This window comes from Apiospora hydei (assembly GCF_038363865.1).
Source record: "Apiospora hydei strain CBS 114990 chromosome Unknown utg000004l_segment0_segment0, whole genome shotgun sequence".
Lineage (NCBI taxonomy): Eukaryota > Fungi > Ascomycota > Sordariomycetes > Amphisphaeriales > Apiosporaceae > Apiospora > Apiospora hydei.
In genome coordinates this window covers 9,224,801-9,246,973 of record NW_027117363.1, presented here as the reverse complement: position 1 = coordinate 9,246,973, position 22,173 = coordinate 9,224,801, and the positions used below count along the sequence as shown (strand labels likewise).

Genomic DNA, 22,173 nt, shown 5'->3' with positions numbered 1-22,173 from the left:
GTGAGGCCGAATGATGACTAAACTCCCCAGCTTGCGTTCTTTATCTCCTTTTATTTCCAGGTGCCGGCCGTAACGTGTTGGCGTCGCCTGCATCAATCAGACCTGCGAAGGGCGAGTCTGTTGGGTTTCGTAGCGCAAACCCGCAAATCACTTTTGCCGAGGTAACTTCCAATGAGAGGTCAAGTGTGCAGTATGCCACACTACTGATGGAATATGGCAATCCGAAAAGTAGATTCTTGTTTAGACAATTGAATGTGCATCCCCTCCAGCGTCCATTCTGCAACCTGCATCTCAAGATCCAGGCAATCAAGCAGGGCGCATGGGTACGGAAGAGGCTCCGAGCCAAGATCAGTAAACATGGCAGCAAGTGGGTTATGTCCGACTCATTCATTGTAACAATTGACGCACTCCGCGTCATGTAATCCAGGGAGGAACCTTCGGCCACAGCGACTTATCGCCGCAAAATAGGATGAATAATCACAGCGAAACGAAAGAGGCGTTCACCGCATTTGGAGTTGTATTGTTTCGAACCCCCTTTCTACGTTCTTCTTCGGTCATGCATGTACTCCTTTTCAGAGCCCAGGCCCAGGCCCGGGGCGACACGACAAGGGGAGAACTGCTTAAACGCCGATCGGCGGCGTTAGCTGTTGCTTGTGTCAGCAGCAATTGAATCCCAGACACTCAGGCTAGCCCCAAGACGCACTGTCAGAGCCGGTAGAGGCACTCGCTACAGCGCTACAGCGCGCTAGGGCCTGACCAGTGCCAGCAGTCGCTAGCTGGAGCGCAACGGGAACTGCCGGTGCGGAAGAAAACCGCGCGACGCCCACTGCCGACAGCGTTTTGAAGAGCTAGCAGTGGGGGCATTCCCACTTTGCATGACGTCCCATCTCGTGGGATCTACTTTTATCTAGATGGATCTGTGTACTTTTCTACCACTTTTTTCTCTTCTGGAAGGATTGCCACTTTTTCACTCCAGCAACCAGGTCCAGTTCGGCCCTGCTCGGAAAAGGGAAGCGGCGTAGAAGCCTTGCACGTCGTCATCGAAACGGGGGTCGCCAGGCCAGGCTAAAATTCTCAAAACTCAACTTTCCCGATGCTGCCGATTCGACAGGGAGTCAGTCAGTGCTTGCTTGCTGGGTGTCTCTCGGTAAACATAAAAAGCCATGTCGTCCCGCCGTGGTTTGCGGTGTTGTTCCCGGAGAGCATTCAAATACAGTTTTACTATCAACACCTTTGACGACCTCCTTACCTAGAAACCTTCTACGGCATTATACCCCATACTTGATCTTGTAATTCTTACCCAACTACCACACACACTCGCCACCATGCCTTCCTTCACCGTCTTCAAGGGCGCCAAAGACGGCAAGCCCGTCAAGAGCACCACCACCCGCCCTGACCAGCTCAAGGGCGACCAGGTCTACATGCGCATCACCGCGTCGGGTCTGTGCGGCACCGACCTGCACTACAAGACGGTCGACATGGGGCTGGGCCACGAGGGCGTCGGCGTCGTCGAGGACGTCGGCCCCGACGTCAAGGACCTCAAGAAGGGCGACCGCGTCGGCTGGGGCTACGAGCATGACTGCTGCTCCCGCTGCCAGGAGTGTTTGAAGGGCAACGAGTGCTACTGCCCCGAGCGCCAGATGTACGGCTACGCCGACCTCGACCAGGGCAGCTTCGGCTCCCACGCCGTCTGGCGCGAGGCCTTCCTCTTCAAGATCCCCGACGGCCTGACCGACGAGGCCGCAGCCCCGCTCATGTGCGGCGGCGCCACCGTCTGGAACGCCCTGCGCGCCTACAACGCCCAGCCCACCGAGACGGTCGGCGTCATGGGCGTCGGCGGCCTGGGTCACCTGGCCATCCAGTTCGCCGCCAAGATGGGCTGCCGCGTCGTCGTGCTGAGCGGCAGCGACAGCAAGAAGGACGAGGCCCTGCGCCTGGGCGCACACGAGTTCCACGCCACCAAGGGCCAGACGGAGCTGAAAACGTCGGCCAAGCTGAATCGGCTGCTGGTCACGACGTCGGCCATGCCCAACTGGGACCTGGTGCTGCCGAACCTGGCCCCCGGCGCCGTCATCCACCCGCTCGCCGTCGACGAGGGCAACATCGAGTTCCCCTACATGCCGCTGCTGCTGGGCGGGCACGCGATCCAGGGCTCCGTCATCGCGCCGCGCCACCTGCACAACCAGATGCTCGCGTTCGCGGCGCTGCACCGGATCGCGCCCGTGGTCGAGACGTTCCCCATGTCCGAGGAGGGGATCCGGGAGGCGATAGAGAGGCTCGAGAAGGGCAACGTGCACTTCCGCGCTGTGCTCAAGAACTAATCTTCTCTTGTTTACAAGGAAGGGGTTACAGCTTTAATGATGTGATGAATTGGTGTAATACTTTATGGGAAAAGCGAATTATAGACATTGGATAGAGAAGGATAGAGAACATGGCACAAATAGAGTGGACCACCTGGGCTAACTACGGTCTAGGGGCCGAATTGATACCACAACCATCACGATACGTCTTGTTTCAAATGTGTGAATGCCTTTTTGTTCTGCATGCTCCAGCCCCAAGACAGGAGTTGCCCTCGGCGGCCGATCACCTTTGGCCAGACCTCCGCGAGACACAAAGTATGCTCAAAGCAGCTGGAACTGAAAGCACGAAGCATTTGCAACGTCGAGAGGATATGCATTGTTCTACTCGGCTCTTGCATACTATCCTTTGTCGGGACTTTTGTTTCTTTGTAGGCCCCTGATGTGAATGCCATTCTTCCCTGCAGGGGGATATATGACCAGACCATCTACGCCCCGAAGTCGAGTCTCCTCAACTAACTTTCATCGCGCCTGTTTTCTATCGACCTCTAGTAGATCTAGAGGAGACCACTCACCTACTACCTTCCACTTTCTCGTACCTGCCCCTGCTCCTTGTGCCTGCCCTTCCTCGCTCCCTCTCCTCGCCACTTTCCAATCCCCACCGCACCCGCAGCCGCCGGCCAAGATGCCCCGCCAAACCATCACCGTCCAAGGCCTCGACATCGAGGTCCCGGCCTCGTACCACCGCCTCGTGGTCCACGTCGAGCACCGGTGCGGGCACGCGCCGCAGGGCTCGCTGCCGACGACCATCAAGCTGCGAGGCGACGAGTCCCCGCACGCGGGGCCCTGTCTTCCCTTCGTGGCGTGCCTTAGGGGTTGTTATGTCGTGGAGACGATGCACCGGCTGGCGACGCAGTGCCCGGTGTGCGAGTTGGGGGAGTTGATGGCGGAGGGGTTGGATATGTGGTTTTAGTGCTCGTGGTGGCTAATTATATGCTCGAGGTTAACTAAAGGGAAGAGGTCATGAAGAACAGAAGTCCATGCACGGCAGGGTGTAGGTAAGTTCATAGTATGTATTTCATTCCCAATTAAAAAGCATAAATCATGGAAAAAAGAAAAGTCTCCAACCGGCAATCTTGCGTATTATGTCGTGTATTTCATGCAGCATATGCCCTTGGCTCATTTTCAAGAGGAGTCCATGATGATGATGATGTCATATTAGTGTTCAACACCCGGAGATAAACTAATTTACTCTAAAAGCCCTTAAGGGGCGACTCGATACATGGTGAGTCCATAAGTGTCGACAAGCAAGATTAGAGAAAGCAAACAAAAAGTACGAAAAGAGATACGAAAAACAGGAAGAAAGAAATGAAAAGGAAAACATAAAGACCATCTTGTCTCCGTACATAACTCCCACAAGTAGCATTGCTTACTGCAGTACTTGTCTGCCTCAAGCATGATCCGAGTCCATTACATACTGTGAGGTCCATGGCAGTAAGGCTGACCCATGGGAAACAAGTACCGTCAAGGACAAGGATGCACTGGCTTAGTCGATACCAGACATCGGTTTCGTACCTAACTGGTGCGTCAGGTGTCCCCAAAGTCGACAAATTCAGGGTAGAACCCTGGGTGAGTTTGTATCACCCCTCTCTCAACGAAGTCTTCCAATAACTGCTGCACGATAGCATGGCCCTCCTCTTTTGCGTATCGAATAGCCCGGTTGATCTGGTGCTTGTCCTTGCCGTGATCTGCCGCACCGAGACTGAGCAAAAGTGCTACCGTATCCAGACGCCCATGCTGGGCTGCGCCTTCGAGAGCAGTCACCCCGTTGGCTTTTGCTGCCGGTGCGTCTACCATTGCACCGTGTTCAAGCAGTAGCATCACAATCGGGAAGTATCCCCCGATGGCTGCGAGCTGTAGCGCCGTTGCTCCGCGATTGTACGCAGCCGGCTCGTTTACCGATGCACCATGGTCTAGAAGCAGTTGGATAATATCCATACTGCCAGTCTCAACAGCCTGCTGGAGCGGTGTTCTACTCTGCCCTATTCTCCTGGGCAAGGCCGGAGTTGCCCCGTGTTGGAGGAACAGCTTAACAGTAGGGCAATGGCCGGTGTCTATAGCTGTTAGGAATGATGGTCTTGGGTAGGAGCCAAAATTTCCAAGGGTGAGGACCATTGTGTCGGGGAAGCAATTTGTCTTGTTCCTGTTTTGTAACAAGAACTCAAGAATTCGAAGATCGCCATGTTTTGACATCATGATGGCATGGCCAAATGGTGTTGATCTACGCTTGGGGATATCGGTTATCCGTATTTTGGTTGGACCCCGGCTATAGTCAAAACAGTGAACATCTGCATTATGCATAAGTACCAACTCTCTGAACTTGTCAAGATCATTAGTGTCGATATAGTGGCAGAGTATGTGGAACCCCCAGCCTTTGCGGCCCTTCTTATAGCGACACTTATGCGCGTTCATGATCAGATCAAACAGAACGTAGCCATTTTTGATAGCCATGTAAAGTGCCACTGGGTCATGGGGCTCTGCTCCATGCTCGAGTACGAATTGGACAACTGATGGATCCAATGATTCCACGGCAGCTTGAAGGGGAGTCCCATGGACCAAGCATCTTTCATTAATGTTGGCACCATGACCAAGAAGTAGTTCGGCCACATGTAGGTTTTTGCACCGGATTGCACTGTGCAGTAATGGTGGATGGGTTGCGGGTAATACTTCGATCAAGGCTCTGATGAATTTGATGTTGTTGTTCTTGACGGCCATTGATAATTCCTCGTTCCAGTCTTCAAGATTGAATTTGAATTGCGCATCCAGGAGCGCTTTGAATAGCGCTGGGTGTTGAATCCTGGCGGCTGATTCTAAGCATTCTCTGCCGTCAAATTCACAATGGGCACCCCCAACTTCAACCATAGTCAATGCGGCTAAAGGGGTTCCCTTGCGGATGCATTCATTAATGATCTTTCCACTGTATGGCAACAGCTCCTTGAAGCTCATACCGTATGTCGTTTCGGCAGTAACAACCACCTTGTTGATCTGGTCCACGTCCCCCTCCAGTGCTGCAGTTATTAAAGACGCTTTCAACCTTCGTAAGTCCCTCCCGCATTCTGAAGGGATGTTTTCGAGTACCACTAGAAGTTTGGGTATGTCGTTGGTCGAATCTCTTTCGACCTCGTTCCAAGTTTCGTCGGCTACATGGGCGCCCGAACTGTCGATAAGAAGATGTTTGATGACTGACATATCCTTTGACTTCCTAACGATACTGAGTAGTATATCATCCGTAATCTGCAATTGGGGGAACGTCCTGAGCAGATTGAGGAACCCTTCATCAGGAAACCTGCAAGACAAGTGCTTGAGCATTTCCCCATCGTTAAGGTCCGCGCTATACCTTTCTAGGTTGCGCAAAACTTCATAGCATATGAAGTAAGGCTGGTGTAGGAAAACCTGCAAAAGTACAGGATCTTCACTCCACTGTTGATAAGTAACATCAACTCTCTCCAAAATCAGCCGAGACACAACGTCGCTTTCGAACTTCGCCACAACAGCAGTCATGTCTTTCTCCGAGACGTCAGGGTTGGCACTCAATACTAAATCCAGGATACTGAGAGGATTATCACCTAGTCTTTCGTGATGTAAACCACGACGGGACTCCAAAAGGATCATCAGGGCGTTAGTGCCGTTCACACTTGCGCCCAGTTTGATCAAGGTATCGACCACATGGGCGTCATTGATTGCCACCGCCCACTCGATAGGCTTCCGATTCGAACCGTGGATAGGAAAAGCCTCATTCAGGTCAATGTGCGACTTCTTGACGATGTAGGTGATTGTCTCGACATCCCTGACCTCTATCGCCAAATTGAACAAGTTGCGAGCAAGAGCCCGAGTCTCATAAAGATGAGACACTCCCGCCAATGAAAAGACTAGATCCAGGGTTGCCACTTCCTTCAAGATAGTCAAGGCTTCTTTTTGGGCACCCCGGATAGCCCAACGAAGTTGTTCGCGATCGAATAGATCAGCCCTCGCAGGAGGGGTGATGTACACAGCCGAGTCCCAACGTTCATCAGAGGCAAATTCAAGTCGTTTCGGTCGATCTTTACCGGCGGTACCACAGATTGAAGGATATTATCCACCGTGATATTGCTGCTGACCTCTGTTGACACAGTATCAATAGCCAGAGGATTGAAGTTGATGACCGACGGGAATAAGCTGCTCGTCAACTGGGTCTCCATGAAGTAAAATGGAATTTGATGGGTAATCTCAATCGTCATTGGCTGGGTAACTGGCTGGATGGTGACATTATTGGGCAGGATTGGCATATCTGCTTCGTTTCTATGAGTGTCTTCTTCAAAAGTACTGTTTTGGACACCTACCCGCGGGGTCAAAGTTGGCGATGGATCTCTTGTACCGAGCCATAGCATTGCGAACCTCCTGGGAAGACATCCGTTTTGTGTCAATGAAGACTACAACCCCCTTGCCTTCCCGCTCAAATCTTTGAACGTGAGGCAGGATCGCCGTCCAGACTGTAGCTGAGACTTTCTTGACGCACCTCCACTGTGCCTTGAAGTGCTTGTTGTAGTGATGTTTCCTGTCTATTTGTTAGGCATCAAAATCGCTTAGCCGACAACAAAGCTTGGTGATACTTACGTGGCAATGAAGCCATGATCTCTCTTCATGATGTCCATGATCTCACGAACAGATTTGCTCTCCTCCACATAGAGTCTCTCCAGCTTTGATCGATGCTTGTTCCATGCTTGTTCCATGCTTGCTCAGTGGACGGGGCGCTGATTGACGAAGACATCGTCAATGGGCAGGAAGAACAGTGTTGAACGACTTCAGAATAAAGCTAAGTTCAAGAATATGTAGTAAAGAACCTGGATTCTGGTACCCAGGTTGAAGAAAGTAATCTTCGCTGAAGTACGGTATGCTATCTTTGAGACAGGTGAGGTCGAACATGGAGAATAGGTAGGGAGATGGGATGTCTCGAGAGATTTGGGCTAGGACTTATCTGCAGTGTCTGGTGCCATGGTTAATTTGACCAGGCTCTGCAATTTCTGTACTGCCCAACCATGTCTTGGCAGAAATCGTATACCACCTTCCGATAGGTTGGGAAGGCCGTAAGCCCGCATGTGTGCTCGCCCCTGTTATGTGGCAGGACTCCCACCGGTTTTGATTGGGTATTATCGGATTCAGGGCAAAGGGGATATCCCCACCAGGAAATCGAATTCTTGCCCTGACTGGCTCCGGCACTTGCATCTACAACGCGGGCAGTGCTCGCCTCCTCACAGCCTGCTTCTTGCACTGCCATGAGTACGACCCTACGGCAGACAGCTACACACTACAGGCCTCGCGACCAATCCGCATGCGAAGCGAATGCGTCACTTCCTCCGGTGTTTCGATTTCTGGATGGAAGTCCCCTTGTCCCTCGGAAAATGTTCTGAGCCAATCAAGCTGCTGAGTAACGTGAACATTGCCGTAGCTGACATCTTCAGCCTACTCGCGAGTCTGCCAAGGGTCGCCGGAATGGCTCAATTCTGACTTGACGCCATCGTGTCAAACAGTCAAAATGGCAGCTATTTCTGAATTACTGATATCTGTTGCTATCTTCTTTTCGAGCTCGCGTTCGAGTGACACTGTAGTTGATGTCAATCTGGTCTCCTCACCAGTCATCAATGTCTTTACCTGTGTTCCTGAATCATTGTGAGATATAACGAAACGACGCCACTCGCCAGCCAATTTGACAGTACTCAAGCCGACAATCCCAGCCTTACACGATGCCAATCTCTGAAGAAGCCATCGTCGCTATTATTGGGGTAGTCCTTGCGTTCCCGTGTGCATGGCTAGCAGTACACCAATGGATCCAGCATAGGCGCGATAGGACATCGCGGTTCATAGGTAAGTCTCCAACTTCAAGCCATAAATGATCAAGGCAGTGCTCGGCTAATATTACACACAGCAAGGGAAAAACACTACGCGGCCTATCGAATTCGGCATCCCCTGCCAAGACCTCGGCGTTGGCAGGGGGGCTCGGAGAGCAGGCTTGATATCACCACCGGCGAGCCGCAGCTGTTGCCTTTACCATCTCGAGTTTATCTTCGTGACACAAACCATTCTCTAGTACTGTGATCCAATCGAAATTAGTACTATCATCGCCTGAGATTCGCCTGAGCGAAGTAAATTGGCTTGGCATGCAATAGGGTCCACAGACGGGTCAGTATGCCTAAGAGGTGTGGGTATTAGAATATCTTAAAGCTGGCAAGCATACTTTCTCTCAGTTTGCTCAGCGATTTAAATAGTGTAGAAAGATATCATAGAAACAAGATTGACAGGACGAAATTTGTCCAACCGTTTGGTTACTGCAGTTGCTCATCGAATTGGTTGCCTGCGGGTTGTTGGATCCCGCGTCCACTTCCTGTCGACCACCCAACAATTATACGGTAGCCACTGGCTTAGGCCACAACAATAGCGATATATTACTCTTTTGCAGCAGTTTCACTATACAACTTGTTCTCAGCAAATCCCAGCACTAGTGGTTTAGTGGTAAAATCCATCGTTGCCATCGATGGGCCCCGCGTTCGATTCGCGGCTAGTGCAACAACTCATCTTTTTGTGTTTTTGCCAGTTCTGCTTGCTTTCTGGGTCTCTCATTTGCCGATATAATTGACGCTGAGTCAGTGAGTTAAGTCGATGTTTTCTAGCGTCGATGTTCAGCTCAGAGCGGCAGCTCTCCTTCGGGATACCGAGCGAATACCATATCAATGTCGACACTGTCACTTGGCAAAGGACCAACCGAGGTGACCTACTGACTCCCATCCATTCCCACTGCGCCTCTAGCATCTGCTTGGTCATCTGTTGTTCGCGGAGTTTGGAAAAGTCGTCATGTCACAAGTGACAGGCTTCAAGGCCATGGTGCCTGTGGTCCCAAGTGAATGTCGCATTTGCGTTCACCTGGCTGCTTCATGCGAGACGTCGATGGCCAGACTTCCCGCGCCTCGCCAGCCACGGCGAGCTCGACGACCTGCTGACGCCGGGTAGCAAAGTCCCCTTCACCGACGCCAGCGACATCGGCAAGTACGCCGCCGCCGCCCTCCTGGCCGGGCCTTCTGAATCCAGCAAGTTCGAGAACCAGGAGATCGATCTCTGCCACGAGCTGCTCGACTTTGACGAGCTGGCCGGCATCCTGAACCGGGCCAGCGGAAAGTCGGGCGTGAAGGCCATGAAGCGCGCTTCGTACGCGGAGCTGCAGGGCATGGGCGCCGCCGTGTTCGGGCAGCTGTTCCATCTCCTGGCCAATGCCCACGACTTCAGCGCCAAGGGCGTGGCGGCGGCTGAGGTGCAGGCGAAGTTCGGTATTGTGTTCACGTCGGTCGAGGGGGCTTTGGCGAGGGATAGGGAGCAGCTGATGGAGACGCTGGCGAACGTTAAGTAGGTTTTCCTTTGTTATCTGTAGGGGACTCGGTGCTTGTCGTCGTACGAATTGAATGGGATCTACGTAGTTGCATATGTTCAATATGAAAGCACCTCAACATGGGACGAGTCCGTTTTCTTACAATTGAGCAATGACAAATAGAATTACTACCTACTTTCCAGCCAGGCACTTCACCTATCAAAGAGAATCTCTATCCAAGTTCATTGTTGCAGTGATGCATACCCCCTGGCATCAGATCCTCCATCTGTCCCCTATCCGCTCGAGTCATGCCCCCCGCGAAAGTTCCTGCCTTACGAGGTCTCATCTAGCCATCGAACCAACGGCTTGGCAAAGACTCCCAAGTGCGGACCTCACCCCTGATCTTTTGTGATAGATCCTTGTGGCCCAAAAATATCAGCCGTTGGCAAGTCAAGCTAATCCTCCTCATAGCATCTTTGCTTTCTTGGCGTGTCCATGCTTCGTCGAACAGGTCTATTTCGTCGTGGGTTAGAACAAGGCATATTTGAAAGTAGACTGCGTCGAAGTCGTAAGGTGCCGCTGACATGTTTGTGTTTGATTGGGGTTTGTTTTTAGGGAATCCTTTTATTGAAAGGGCGGAAGGTGGAAAGGGTTGCGGCGAGGAGAGTTCGGTTTGCGCAGGTACAATATTAAGTTTGGAAGTGTATGGATGTGGATGTGTGAAGGATGAAGGACGTAGATATCAGGAAAAGACGAACTTCGTCTGATTTATAGTGATGTGCTCTTTGGCAAAGCATAGTGGGTAGACTCACCCTCAAGCAAGACTCCAGGGGGCAAGCAACCGTTTCTAGAGACACGCAAAGATACTGGGGGACACATTTTGGTTCCCGATGACAATCAATGAAGCAAACATAGCAAATATCCCGGTCAGAACCTATGCTTTAGGGAAACCGATTTGCCAATCTTATAACGAGAATGAATTGGTCTGAATGTACCAGTGAGTGATGAATTGCCCCCTGTCGAACCTATTTCCGTGCCAATGTAGCTGACCACAGTGAGCTAGAGTGATGGGTAACCCGGGAACAACGAGTGTATCAAGTCAAATCTCTGTTGTTTAATAAAATCTGTACACTAGGTAAACCAAGACCACAGGTGGCCCTCAATTCAGCTTCCATACCCACTGTACCTACTTAAGATAGGGGGCAGAAGACTTTTGGAGAAGGTTTCCCATTCTTATCCCCTCCCACTGTTTGATATTATTTCCAAAGCTGCCAATCATAGCCACCATAGTCACGAAATATGTTTAGCGCATTCAAAGAGTCTCCCACAATAATATCCGATCTGCTTTCCAAGCTATGAAGCAGTCTAATGGATGAGTGTGTTCATCTACGACTACATGTGTGCCAATTTTCACTCGAGACCGTCGCGATTAAGCTTGAACTGTAAACTTCTGGTTATCAACATTGCAAAGACAACTTTGTGTTCCAAAACATATCATGCGAGAGCGCGGGTTGAGAAAAGACAGATGAGGCAACGTTGGCAGTCAACAAGACAGATTGGCCTTTCCGCAAGCCGTCGCCAAGGGATAGGCCGTACCTCTCATGCATATGCAGCTGCATGGGGCAAGCATCCAGAATAAGGCAGGACCGAGGTCGATCCATCTCCGGGTCATCCCCATCCAGTCTAGACAACATGGTCTACGAGTTCCCAATCCCAATCGCACTCAATTGCATTCTACTTGTCTATTTCACCACTGTTGCGAAACTCACACTTTGAGTCCATATTATCAATTTCCCCTTAAAACACCAGCCGAGAAAATGTCTCTACGAGTTGCGTCCGAGTCCGTGGTGTCCGAGCTAGAGAGGGGCGGTCTCGAGGAGATCCTAAGCCCAGCCGACTCGGCCCGGTACAGCAAGCGGGTCTCGAGCTACTTCTCCCTCACGGCCCAGAAGAAGCCCTTCTGCTTCGTCCACCCCAAGACGACAGAGCAGGTATCCCAGATCCTCCAGGCCCTCGTGGCGAACCCCGACGCTCGCTTCGCCATCCGCAGCGGCGGTCACGTCATGTGGGGCGCCAGCAACATCGACGACGGCATCTGCATCGATTTAGGACTGCAAATGAACCGGACCTCCATCGACAAGGAAAATCGCACCGTCTCGATCCAGCCCGGCGCCCGCTGGCGCGACGTCTACAAGGCCCTCGAGCCCCACGGCCTCGCGGTCGCCGGCGGGCGGTCCGGCGGCGTCGGCGTCGCGGGGATGCTGACGGGCGGCGGCATTTCCTGGTACATCCCGCGCGTCGGCTTCTGCGGCGACCAGCTGGTCAACGCCGAGGTGGTGCTCGCCGACGGACGCGTCGTCCACGCCAACGCGGACGAGAACGCGGACCTGTTTCGCGCGCTCAAGGGCGCGGGCGGGGGAACTTCGGCATCGTCACGCGCTTCGACGTGTGCGCGCTGCCCGACGACGGGCTCTGGGCGGGTATGCTGCTCAGCGAGGCGACGCCGGAGCGGAGCGCGGACCACGTCGCGGCGATGAGGCGGTTCACTGACGACTCGGAGCGGTTCCCGGATAGCTCGTACATTGTGCTGTGGAACTACGAGCCGAGCCGGTTCGAGGATGTTGTTATTACCACGTTCCTGGCCAACACCAAGGGGGTCGAGAACCCGGCCGAGCTGAAGCAGGTATGCGATATCCCGCCCATGGCCCGGGATCTGAGGCAGACGAGCCTGCACGACTTTGCGGTGTCGATGGACCAGCCGATGGGAATGCAGTAAGTCAGTCTTTGTTTTTTTATATCCCACTATAATTCTGCTCGGTATACCCATCTTGACCAACTCCCCCCTTAAAACCCCCCAAACCCCAGGCGATGAAACGACGGCTCACACCAGGGGGGTTCTCACAGCAACTACTGGCACACCACCACCTTCCTCAAAGACGAGCGCATCATTTCCAAAGCCGTCTCACTGCACGCCGCCGCCGTGTCCAAGATCCAAGCCGCCAGCCAGACGGGCCGCTTCAGCTCCCTGTGCCTGTTCCAGTCCCTGCCGCACTACTACGGCCGGCTCGGCGCCGAGCGCGGCGGCGGCAATGTCATGGGGCTGGACCGGGCGCTGCGGGGGGCGCAACGCCGTCATGCTGCTGATGTCCGTCAACGTCGGCGGCGAGGAGGACGGGACGGTTCGCGGTGTAGGGCTAGCGGCGGCGCGGGAGTTTTGGGAGGGGGTCGAGGCGTTTGCGCGGGAGGTGGGCGGGTTCGTGGACTGGACTTATCTCAACTATGCGGATCGGGCGCAGGAGCCGCTACGGACGCTGCGGGATCCGGGGGAGGTTAGGAGGACGGCGGTGAAGTATGATCCGACGGGGGTGTTTCAGACGAGGGCACCCGGCGGGTTCAAGATCTCCGATGTGTAAGTGGGTGAGCTATGGAAATAGGTGATGGTGTTTCTGGGGTAACAGGCTTATTCGCGAAAGACGTTTAGAAGAAAGCAACGAGTATGGATGAACTAGTGAAATTCACCCTTCAGACTGTTCCCCGCGACCCACTGTGTACCAAGGTAATAATAGATACCTTGCCATACCACATGATGGGGCAACCACGCGGGAACATGATGCTGACCAAGGGAGTGCTAATCATACAACCTTATTCTATTTTAATGACTGTGGAGGATGGCCTACCGCCAATCAAGAGTATAAAACGTTGATGATAGGCTATCGTCTGGGCCTTTCAATATGCTTAGGTGTAGATGACAGGCAGCAAAGCTCACACCATAGCATTTATAGGAAGGTGACACAACAAACATATAGGGCGGCAAGTTTCCAGAACATCGGCATGGAGAAAAGAAGCTTAGATTTGTGGCTCAGATGCTGCACCTTGTCAGGTTCCATATCTCCGAGATTTGTTGTGTGGCCCCTTCTCCAACAGGGACCCGGATGCGTTGAGTGTAAGTTAATATGGATAAATGCGCACAACGGCCCTTCTCGTCAATCGCCACGTGCCGGCAATTCAGCCCGCATGCTGTGGTAGCCCGGCAGATGTTATATCGGGGGTCCTGGCCTTATAATAGCATCCTGCAATTTTCCCGGAAGCTTTAAAGAGCCCCCAAGGACCGGCCCAACAACCTGGTGCACCCTCCTCCCTCGTCTTGATCGACAACCCCAGACCAGCTCTCGTCAACCGCTTCCCGCAAACTGCACCCACGAACACACACCTACACCTGGATAGAAAGCTCCTTCACTCCAGGCCACCCTCTACCATGCACTGGACCTCCCTCCTCGCCCTCGCGGCCGGCCTCACCGATGCTCTCCCCAGCAGCGAGCTCGAGGCGCGCCAGTTCGGCGGCCAGCGCACCACGATGCTGCGGTTCGGGTGCGCGCAGGTCGTCATCGACCGGCTGGACCCCCTGGTCAACCCGGGCACGATCCCGAGCCCGCACGTGCACCAGATCGTCGGCGGCAACGGCTTCAACGCGTCCATGACGACCGGCGACGTCTCCGGCACGGCCACGTGCACGACCTGCGCCTTCTCCGAGGACTTTAGCAACTACTGGACCGCCAACTTGTACTTCAAGGCGCGGAACGGGACGTACAAGCGGGTGCCGCAGCTTGGGGCCGCGTAAGTCTTTTGTCTCATCTCATTGCAATCCTATCGGGTTGGATATATACTGATCTGTTCATGTTTGCGACTGTAGTCTTCAATTTGGTGACCAGTACAGCACCAAGATCGGGGGTGGCGTTCTCGTCTACTACGTCTCGGCCGCACCCGGCCAGATCACTGCTTTCAAGCCTGTAAGCTTCCAACTCTCTTTTGAACCCAAGCACAGAGGAAAGACTTGGCTCGTGGAATACGACAACTAAACTGACTAACGGGGTTTGACTCGATATTAGGGTTTCCGTATGCTTGTCGGAGACGTAAACAAGCGCACTGCAGCCGGCAGCAACAAGATGCAGAACTGCTACCGATGCTACACCGGACCCAACTTTGGTGGTGACTTCGCAGCCCCATGCGCTGATGGCCGGTAAGTGGCAATAAACCTTAAGGAGAGATTCAAAAGCTAACGTGATACTCAATAGTCTCGACACCGCTGCCCTGCCTACCCAGCCATGCAAAGGTGGCATCCGCTCCAACATCCTCTTCCCTACGTAAGCCTACTCATCCTCCAAGACTTTAGCAGAAGACCCAAGTATTGACCGCAACGTAGCTGCTGGGACGGCAAGAACCTCGACAGCCCGAACCACCAAGACCACGTCGCCTACCCGACCTCGGGCCCCGCCAACTTCCTGAGCCTAGGCGGCACGTGCCCCTCGACGCACCCCGTGCGGATCCCGCAGCTCATGTACGAGGTCGTCTGGGACACGACGGCCTTCAACAACAAGGCCGAGTGGCCGGCGGACGGGTCGCAGCCGTTCTACTTCAGCCAGGGCGACAACACGGGCTACGGCCAGCACGCCGACTACGTGTTTGGCTGGAAGGACGACTCGCTGCAAAAGGCCATGGACACGGCCGGCTGCATGGGCGCCCGCTGCGGCTCGCTCAAGACGCAGGCGATCGATGCGGGGAAGAAGTGCTCGGTCAAGCCGCTCGTGGATGAGGACCACGATGGATGTAAGTTGCCCTGCCCTCTCCGATTTCCCCTGTCGCTTTTACCTCCTCCATCGGCGATATTCCCGTCTTGCTAATGCCGGTGGCGTCGTAGGGATCACGGAGCTTCCCGGTATGGAGATGCGCCGCGTGGAGGCCTAAGCATGAGGACAACTTCTTCTCTCGTACGGGGCGTCTTGAACGTTGGCTTGAAGTGTGGACGCTTTAGCGCTGCTGTTGGCGTTGGTACCGGGACTGCTGTGGCGATTTAGAGAGTAGCAAGTGCAATTGAAGCACCGTTGGTGGCCTTGTTTCGGACCATCATGAAATACAAGTTGAGAAGGCGAAGTGTCAGTCTCAACTCCGTAGCCAGATATCGCAAGTTTCGTAGATTCTCGATACGTTTTCATAGTCGTTGGCCACGTTTAAGGAATATAGTATTGAATAAAAGCAATCTTTTCAATCAGCTGATCTCAGACCCGCCAGGCACTAGTGGTTTAGTGGTAAAATCCATCGTTGCCATCGATGGGCCCCGCGTTCGATTCGCGGCTAGTGCAACAACGAATCTTTCTTTTTGCAGTTCTGCCGGATATACTCATTCACAACTTTTTGATCTTCATTCTTTTCTGAAGATCTTACTTCTTATGTCTTGAGCGACAAACCATCGGGCTCTTCAGGTATTGCCAAGCGCGCTACGTTGATGTAGTTGCAACGGTAGTCGAAAGCTTCTGTCCAAAGACCCGGCCAAGCCCGGGCAGTGGGCCGACGATAGCAGCAGCAACCCCAGTTCGGCCTGTTCCCCGATCGCCCAAAGTTGGGGCCCTTCCCCAAGCTTGTCTGTTCGCTTTCCCCAGCGCGACGCACAATTGGGGACCATCGGAGACTTGATCTCACAGCTCGTGCAATGGCAATACGGGGTAGCCATATCCATCTGCCAGACGCATCTTGGGCATTACCCTCTTGATTACGGAGTATATGGCAGTGCTCTGTTTTGCAGCATTGATCAGGGTTTCATTTCTTGAATACGTGCATGCAGCTGTCACGAAACCCCTGGGAAAAAGCGACGCTGCAGCTCGCTCAGACGGGAAGCTGGGTGGCGTGCCTTGCGGGCGTGCCTGGTTTTGATCGCCCTGCAACTCCGCAACGCTAGGGAGGGGGTTGCGGCACATAGCGCTATCGGGACCTGATTGACAGCGTCCGACAGATAATACGAGCCAGCAACCGAGATAATGGGATGGGCAAGGCATATGAATATCGCCTGATGCCGGCAACATGTTGTTTTTTCTCATCTTGGCGGAGGAATTGACATTCTTTCTACCTTCGTAGCTAGTCTTGGGCCAATTCGTCGTCGCAACTCCCTTTTGACGAAAGCAATTGATCATTCTGTCTTTGTAGGAGTTTGAATTGAAGGATCACTTACAACTATGGACGAAACTACGAGCAAGACCGGCGGGGTCGTCGACACGACGGCTTCGGTCGAAAAGCAACACATGAATGCCGACGAGCTGCGCTTGGCGCAGATGGGTAGGCCAATATGCCCATAAACACATTTGACGACATCGCAAGCTTACACGGAACCGCAGGCCACACCCAGGAGCTGAAGCGCCACTTCACCATCGTCTCCCTCATCGGCCTCGCCTCCACCACCACCATCTCCTGGACCGGGCTCGGCCTGGGCATCGTGACCGAGATCAACGCCGGCGGCCCGGGCGCCATCATCTACGGCTTCATCTTGGTTACGTTCCTGCAGATGTTCCTCGGCGCCTCCCTGGGCGAGTTCGTCTCGAGCTACCCGACCGAGGGCGGCATGTACCACTGGATCGCCGCCGTGGCGCCCAAGAAGATGATGGCCTTCCTCAGCTTCGTCACGGGCTGGTTCACCTGCTTCGGCTGTTCGTGTCATCTTGTTTCCCCTGAAAGGCCCGATGAAACTAAAAGCTTACGTTACCTCAGGGATCTTCACGACGGCCTCGACGAACCTGATTTACGCGCAGACCCTCGCGGCCCTCATCGTGCTCTACCACGCGGACCTGGAGCTGCAGACGTGGCAGACGTTTATCATCTACCAGGGGCTCAACCTGGCGACGGCGGGCGTCGTCATGTTCGGCAACCGCATCATCCCGGCCCTGAACCGGTTCTCGCTCTTCTACCTGCAGCTCGGCTGGCTCGCCGTTTTAGTAACCGTCGTCGCCTGCGCGCCCACGCACCAGAGCCCCGAGTTCGTCTTCAAGACGTGGATCAACAATACCGGATGGGAGAACCAGGTAATCTGTTTCATTACGGGCCTTGTTAATCCGCTTTACAGCTTGGGGGACTGGACGGCGTCACGCACATCACCGAGGAGATGCCAAACGTAAGCATTCCCCCTCAATTGACCCTCTCCGACCCCTTTTCAATCCGCATCCTGAGGCGGCGACACGAGAATTGGATGCTAACCCTTCGCGAACAGCCCTCCCGCAACGCCCCCCTCGCCATCGCCATCACCCTCACCATCGCCTTCTGCACCGGCCTCACCTACCTCATCGCCCTCATGTTCAGCGTCCAAGACTACTCTGCCCTCGCCTCGACCCCGACGGGCCTCCCCCTCGCCGAGCTCTTCCGCCAAGTCACGCAGTCCAGCGGCGGCGCCTTCGGCCTGACCTTCGTCCTATTCGTCGCCCTGGGCCCCTGCGTCGTCTCCTCGCAGCTCTCGACGAGCCGGGTCCTCTGGGCCTTTGCGCGCGACGACGCCGTGCCCCTTTCGCGGCTCGTCGCCCGCGTCTCCCCGCGCTTCGGCGTGCCCCTCAACGCGCAGCTCGCCGTCGCGGCCTGCGTCGCCGCGCTCGGCTGCCTGTACCTCGGCAGCACGACGGCCTTCAACAGCATGCTCGGCGCCGCCGTCACCATCAACAACGTGGCGTACCTCATCCCCATCGGGACCAACATGCTGACGGGGCGGCGGCACATGCACCGGGGCCACTTCCACCTGGGCGACTTTTGGGGCTGGGTCGTCAACGGGGTCACCGTCGGCTGGCTGCTGTTCGCCATCGTGTTCTTCAGCTTTCCGTACAGCATGCCCGTCGCGGCGGAGAGTATGAACTATACCTGCGTCGTGGTGGGGGCGCTGCCGTTTGTCATTTTGGTCTGGTGGTTCGTCGCGAGGGGGGATTACAAGAGGAAGATTTCGACGCATAAGGAGCACTGAGTGAAGGGACTGGAATGAAGACCAGTGTCCATTCAATTCCGCTTGGTATAATTAAGTATCGATAGATGGTGTTATGCTTACATCTTGGCGGTTGAGCATCGTGATCCAAATGGCCCTCTCGCAATGATCCCCCATCATTTGGACATGCAAACTGTTAGGCCACCTCGGACAATCTTGAAATGAGTCCAAAAGCGAAGTTCCAAGCATAGAAGACCATCCGACTCTTCTCATTTCATCATGCGCCCGTATAAAATCACCACGAATATGCAGTAAACACATATCGATCCATCGCGACGGCTTATGTTACCAGTGATCCTCACTCCATCTTCCCAACCAACCCCTCCCACATCCCACATCGTACGTTACACAATGCCAAGCATCCCGCACACCGCAGACCAAGCCCTTTCCCCTAATCCCAGAAGTCTAGAATGTTGGGTGGGTCCTCCCATTCACCACTTGCGCGTTCCCATGTACACTCACTCAATCCCCCGGTCCTCAGATCCGGCGGTGTTGACCGGCACGGACAAGCCCGGCGAAGCGACTACGTCGGCTCCACGTTCCCACTCCACAACGCCCCGGCAAAGTCTCGACCGGACCCGGACTGCAACTTCAATAAGCTGGGGTATCCGGTGAATGCTCGAATGCGTAAGTAATCAAGCGCTATGCGACTGTCTCCGGTTGGAGGGGGGTTGACTGCTCTCCATACGGGCCGACCCTCCCGCCTGACAGTCGACAGCCCGGGCCACGAAACCCGAATGCCAGTCACTCTACTTACTTATACACTGCTGGTGTGCGCAGTTCCGCCATCTAAATTTAAACATGATAAGAGTATGAACCTCGCTGTCCACCGAAAACCACCGTGTCTCCGTACATTTTGTCATCAAAACGCCCCACATCTCTCAGAGGGGAACCGTCACCGCATTCCACTTCATTCAAAAACCCCGGACTCAACCCGATCAGAAAGAGGCTTATAACCTGCGCCAATGCGCCCGTCGCACTATAGTACATTTGAGCCTACACAGTGCGCTTGACCCCTAACGTCATCATCATCGTCAGCCAAAACCGTGCTCTTCCCATATCCAGGCACTCTCCAACACACACTGACCTACAGCCACGAATATACCACCGCTCACCCAATCTGTCACGCAAGCCGCCCGCGCCTTTTCGCATGTTAACCGTGTGTTTTCCGAATGCATCCCATACCCACGATGGTAGCAAGGTCTCTGTCTGGGGACCTGGAACCCCAGCAGTGCGGCGGGACGAGCAGGTGACCAAGTCTCACGGCGGCATCAGTCCTTTCCTCGGGAGCATAGATAAGCGGAAGCCAAATCGCTGCCTTGAGAGTCCTCCAGGTCGGGCCTCGCGATGACGCGCGACATGATACAGACCAATGCTCCAATTGTTCTTCAGACGCGACGACGACCATGTGCTCAATACGGCGCTGACTGCCGGGGTGCAGACCATCTCAACAAGGACACGAGGCCCGAGTTGAGGGTCCAGATCTTTCATCCAGTCAGAGCCCAACCATACTCCTACTAGTGCAATCAGCGCAGTTGACCCGACATCAGAGGCCTCGACAAGGCCACGTTGGGTAAGCAGAGGAACATCAGCAGCTAGTAACTGCCCAGTCGACCACGGAATACACCCCTGGCCACGCACCCCCAGGCGCCGACCTCCGAACCAGTAATGGCCATGGCGCCAGAGATAACGAAGCGCTGCTAGGCGAGTCGAGTCGCGATTTTACATCACCACCCTTGTCCCAGGGGGCGCGCACCTCTGCTTAAAACAGAAAGCTCGAGACGGCAAACCGTACGTATCCCATACATACCCCCTGCCCTCGAATCGTTTCACTGCAGCGCCCCCTGCAACCCCGCCCCCAACGGCCACCCCGGATACGTCACCTGCTGCAAGCTGGCCTGGTCAAAGATCTGCCACGAGTAGTCGAACGAGGGGCTGCCGCCCGCCGCCGCCAGCCCCGCCGCCGCCCCCGGCATGGCCGGGTCCCGCAGCGCCGTCGGGCTCGGCGTCTGGACCGTCTCGAGGCTCTGCTCGAGCTTCGTGACGAGCCGGTCGCGGAGGCTTGGCGGGGGCTCGTTGGTGCGGCGGAGCATTTCCAGGTGGATGCGGATATTCGTCAAGTCTGCGATCGAGACTCGTTAGTATGTAAGTAGTGACAAGAAAGTCTACTTGTATGTAGTGAGAGGAAATGATAGTGCAAAAGGGGGGTAGAGTAAGTAGACTTACCATCCAACTCCCCCGCCCCGCCCTCGACCGCCTGCAACACAATCAGCGCCGCCCAAGTGATCATGACGAAGTCCCAGTTGGACCAGATGGACTTGTCGTTCAGGTGCAGCCGCAGCGTCGCGCGCGCCGACAGCAGCAGCTCGAACTGCTCGTTGGGCGTGATGCTGTTCGAGTACAGGTCGCACCCGCGCGCCGGGTGGTAGATGGACAGCACCACGAGGCGGTGCAGCACGTACTGCCGGAAGACCAGGGTCCGGTCCTGTTCCGACATGGCCGCCGCCGCCGCCGCCGAGGAGGAGGATTCGTGGGTGCCGCCGGAGCCGTTGGTGTTGTTGCCGTTGCTGCTGAAGTCGACCAGCCACTCGTCCAGCTGTCGCGCCCAGTCCCGGATGACCGCAGCATCCACCGCGCTGAACGGGCAAGCCGCGCTGATCGTCGCCTCGGGCGGGTTCTCGCCCGTAAAACAGGACCAGATAGTCGGCAGCCCGCGACCCGTGAAGTGCGCGAGCCCCGTGTGCATCATGCGCGAAAGGCGGTAAAGCTGGTCCCGCGGCGACATCCGGAGCGTCGGCAGGGGCGCCTCGATCGGGATGATGGGACACGACAGATGCAGCGACGCGTGCTCGAGGTCGACGATCTGGCAGCCGCTGAAGAGGCGGCGCCACTCCCGCGACCGCTCGTCCACGTGGGGCGGGCAGTGCTCCAGGATCAGGCGGTACGCGACCGAGATCCAGATGCCCGTCTCCCGGACGTAGGCCTCGGTCATGAGGCCCGCCAGGATGATGCCCAGCACGGTCTGGAATGCCCACTCCTCCGCCTCGTCCGAGCGGTCGGGCGGCCGCCCGATCTCGCTGTTGGGGATGCTGAGCTGCGCGATGGCGTTGCACAGCACCGCAAAGTAGTGGGGTGCCAGTTCCGCCACCTCGGGCGTCCCGCGCGCACTCGAGCAGTACAGAATCGACGCGAGGAGGACGGGCCGCGGCGACGAGAAGGTCTGCTTGCTGGGAAGGAAATGCAGACGTGGCATCGTCTCATGGAACCGCTGCCAGAGCTGCTTGATCATGTTCCTCTGCCAGATGATGCCACCGCCAATTGATGGCGGGCAGACCTTTTCCAACGCCGCAGCAGCCATCCATAGCGCACTCAGCGCGTGGCCTTCGGGCGTCTCTAGCTCATCCTCTTCCATCTGCCCGCTCGACGAGGCCGGTTCCAAGCAGCTGTCCTCGGGCGCGCTGAAGCCCAGGTAATTCTCAATCATCTTGAGCCGGCGCATCAGCGTCTTGTTGATCTCCGCCTGGGACGGATCCAGGACGCCGAGGTTAATGGGGAGGCCGGCGGCGTTGGCCCGGGGCACGAATACGCAGGGGACGCCGGACCGGTGACATCGCCGACATGTGTTCCCGTTGTCTATGCGGCACTTCATCTTCTGTCTCCGACAATTGACTGTTCGCAATGCTTGATGATGAGCACACACA

The 22,173-nt window shown here is 55.1% G+C and overlaps 8 protein-coding genes across 8 annotated transcripts; 7 read left to right on the top strand and 1 right to left on the bottom strand.

Annotated features, from left to right (window-relative positions):
- Positions 1–1,325: 1,325 nt before the first annotated feature.
- Positions 1,326–2,321, top strand: PG997_005364 (GroES-like protein; the record flags this gene model as incomplete). Its single annotated transcript, XM_066809679.1, has 1 exon — positions 1,326–2,321. One exon carries the CDS (start codon positions 1,326–1,328, stop codon positions 2,319–2,321), a length of 996 nt encoding a protein of 331 aa, XP_066673297.1.
- Positions 2,322–2,982: 661 nt separating this feature from the next.
- Positions 2,983–3,270, top strand: PG997_005363 (uncharacterized protein; the record flags this gene model as incomplete). Its single annotated transcript, XM_066809678.1, has 1 exon — positions 2,983–3,270. The coding sequence occupies one exon, from the start codon at positions 2,983–2,985 to the stop codon at positions 3,268–3,270; it is 288 nt and encodes a 95-aa protein (XP_066673296.1).
- Positions 3,271–3,884: 614 nt separating this feature from the next.
- PG997_005362 (uncharacterized protein) lies at positions 3,885–7,066 on the bottom strand (the record flags this gene model as incomplete). The annotated part of the gene is made up of 3 exons (XM_066809677.1): positions 3,885–6,397; positions 6,677–6,891; positions 6,951–7,066. The coding sequence occupies 3 exons, from the start codon at positions 7,064–7,066 to the stop codon at positions 3,885–3,887; spliced, it is 2,844 nt and encodes a 947-aa protein (XP_066673295.1).
- A 2,116-nt stretch (positions 7,067–9,182) lies between these two features.
- Positions 9,183–9,732, top strand: PG997_005361 (uncharacterized protein; the record flags this gene model as incomplete). Its single annotated transcript, XM_066809676.1, has 2 exons — positions 9,183–9,228; positions 9,284–9,732. 2 exons carry the CDS (start codon positions 9,183–9,185, stop codon positions 9,730–9,732), a joined length of 495 nt encoding a protein of 164 aa, XP_066673294.1.
- Positions 9,733–11,507: 1,775 nt separating this feature from the next.
- On the top strand, positions 11,508–13,103 carry PG997_005360 (uncharacterized protein; the record flags this gene model as incomplete). The annotated part of the gene is given in 4 exon segments (XM_066809675.1): positions 11,508–12,170; positions 12,188–12,462; positions 12,595–12,835; positions 12,858–13,103. The coding sequence occupies 4 exon segments, from the start codon at positions 11,508–11,510 to the stop codon at positions 13,101–13,103; spliced, it is 1,425 nt and encodes a 474-aa protein (XP_066673293.1).
- Positions 13,104–13,945: 842 nt separating this feature from the next.
- Positions 13,946–15,368, top strand: PG997_005359 (uncharacterized protein; the record flags this gene model as incomplete). The annotated part of the gene is made up of 5 exons (XM_066809674.1): positions 13,946–14,304; positions 14,381–14,477; positions 14,577–14,707; positions 14,763–14,831; positions 14,891–15,368. 5 exons carry the CDS (start codon positions 13,946–13,948, stop codon positions 15,366–15,368), a joined length of 1,134 nt encoding a protein of 377 aa, XP_066673292.1.
- A 1,326-nt stretch (positions 15,369–16,694) lies between these two features.
- PG997_005358 (uncharacterized protein) lies at positions 16,695–18,454 on the top strand (the record flags this gene model as incomplete). Its single annotated transcript, XM_066809673.1, has 4 exons — positions 16,695–16,794; positions 16,854–17,162; positions 17,224–17,534; positions 17,576–18,454. The coding sequence occupies 4 exons, from the start codon at positions 16,695–16,697 to the stop codon at positions 18,452–18,454; spliced, it is 1,599 nt and encodes a 532-aa protein (XP_066673291.1).
- Positions 18,455–20,660: 2,206 nt separating this feature from the next.
- On the top strand, positions 20,661–21,794 carry PG997_005357 (uncharacterized protein; the record flags this gene model as incomplete). Its single annotated transcript, XM_066809672.1, has 1 exon — positions 20,661–21,794. One exon carries the CDS (start codon positions 20,661–20,663, stop codon positions 21,792–21,794), a length of 1,134 nt encoding a protein of 377 aa, XP_066673290.1.
- Positions 21,795–22,173: the final 379 nt, after the last annotated feature.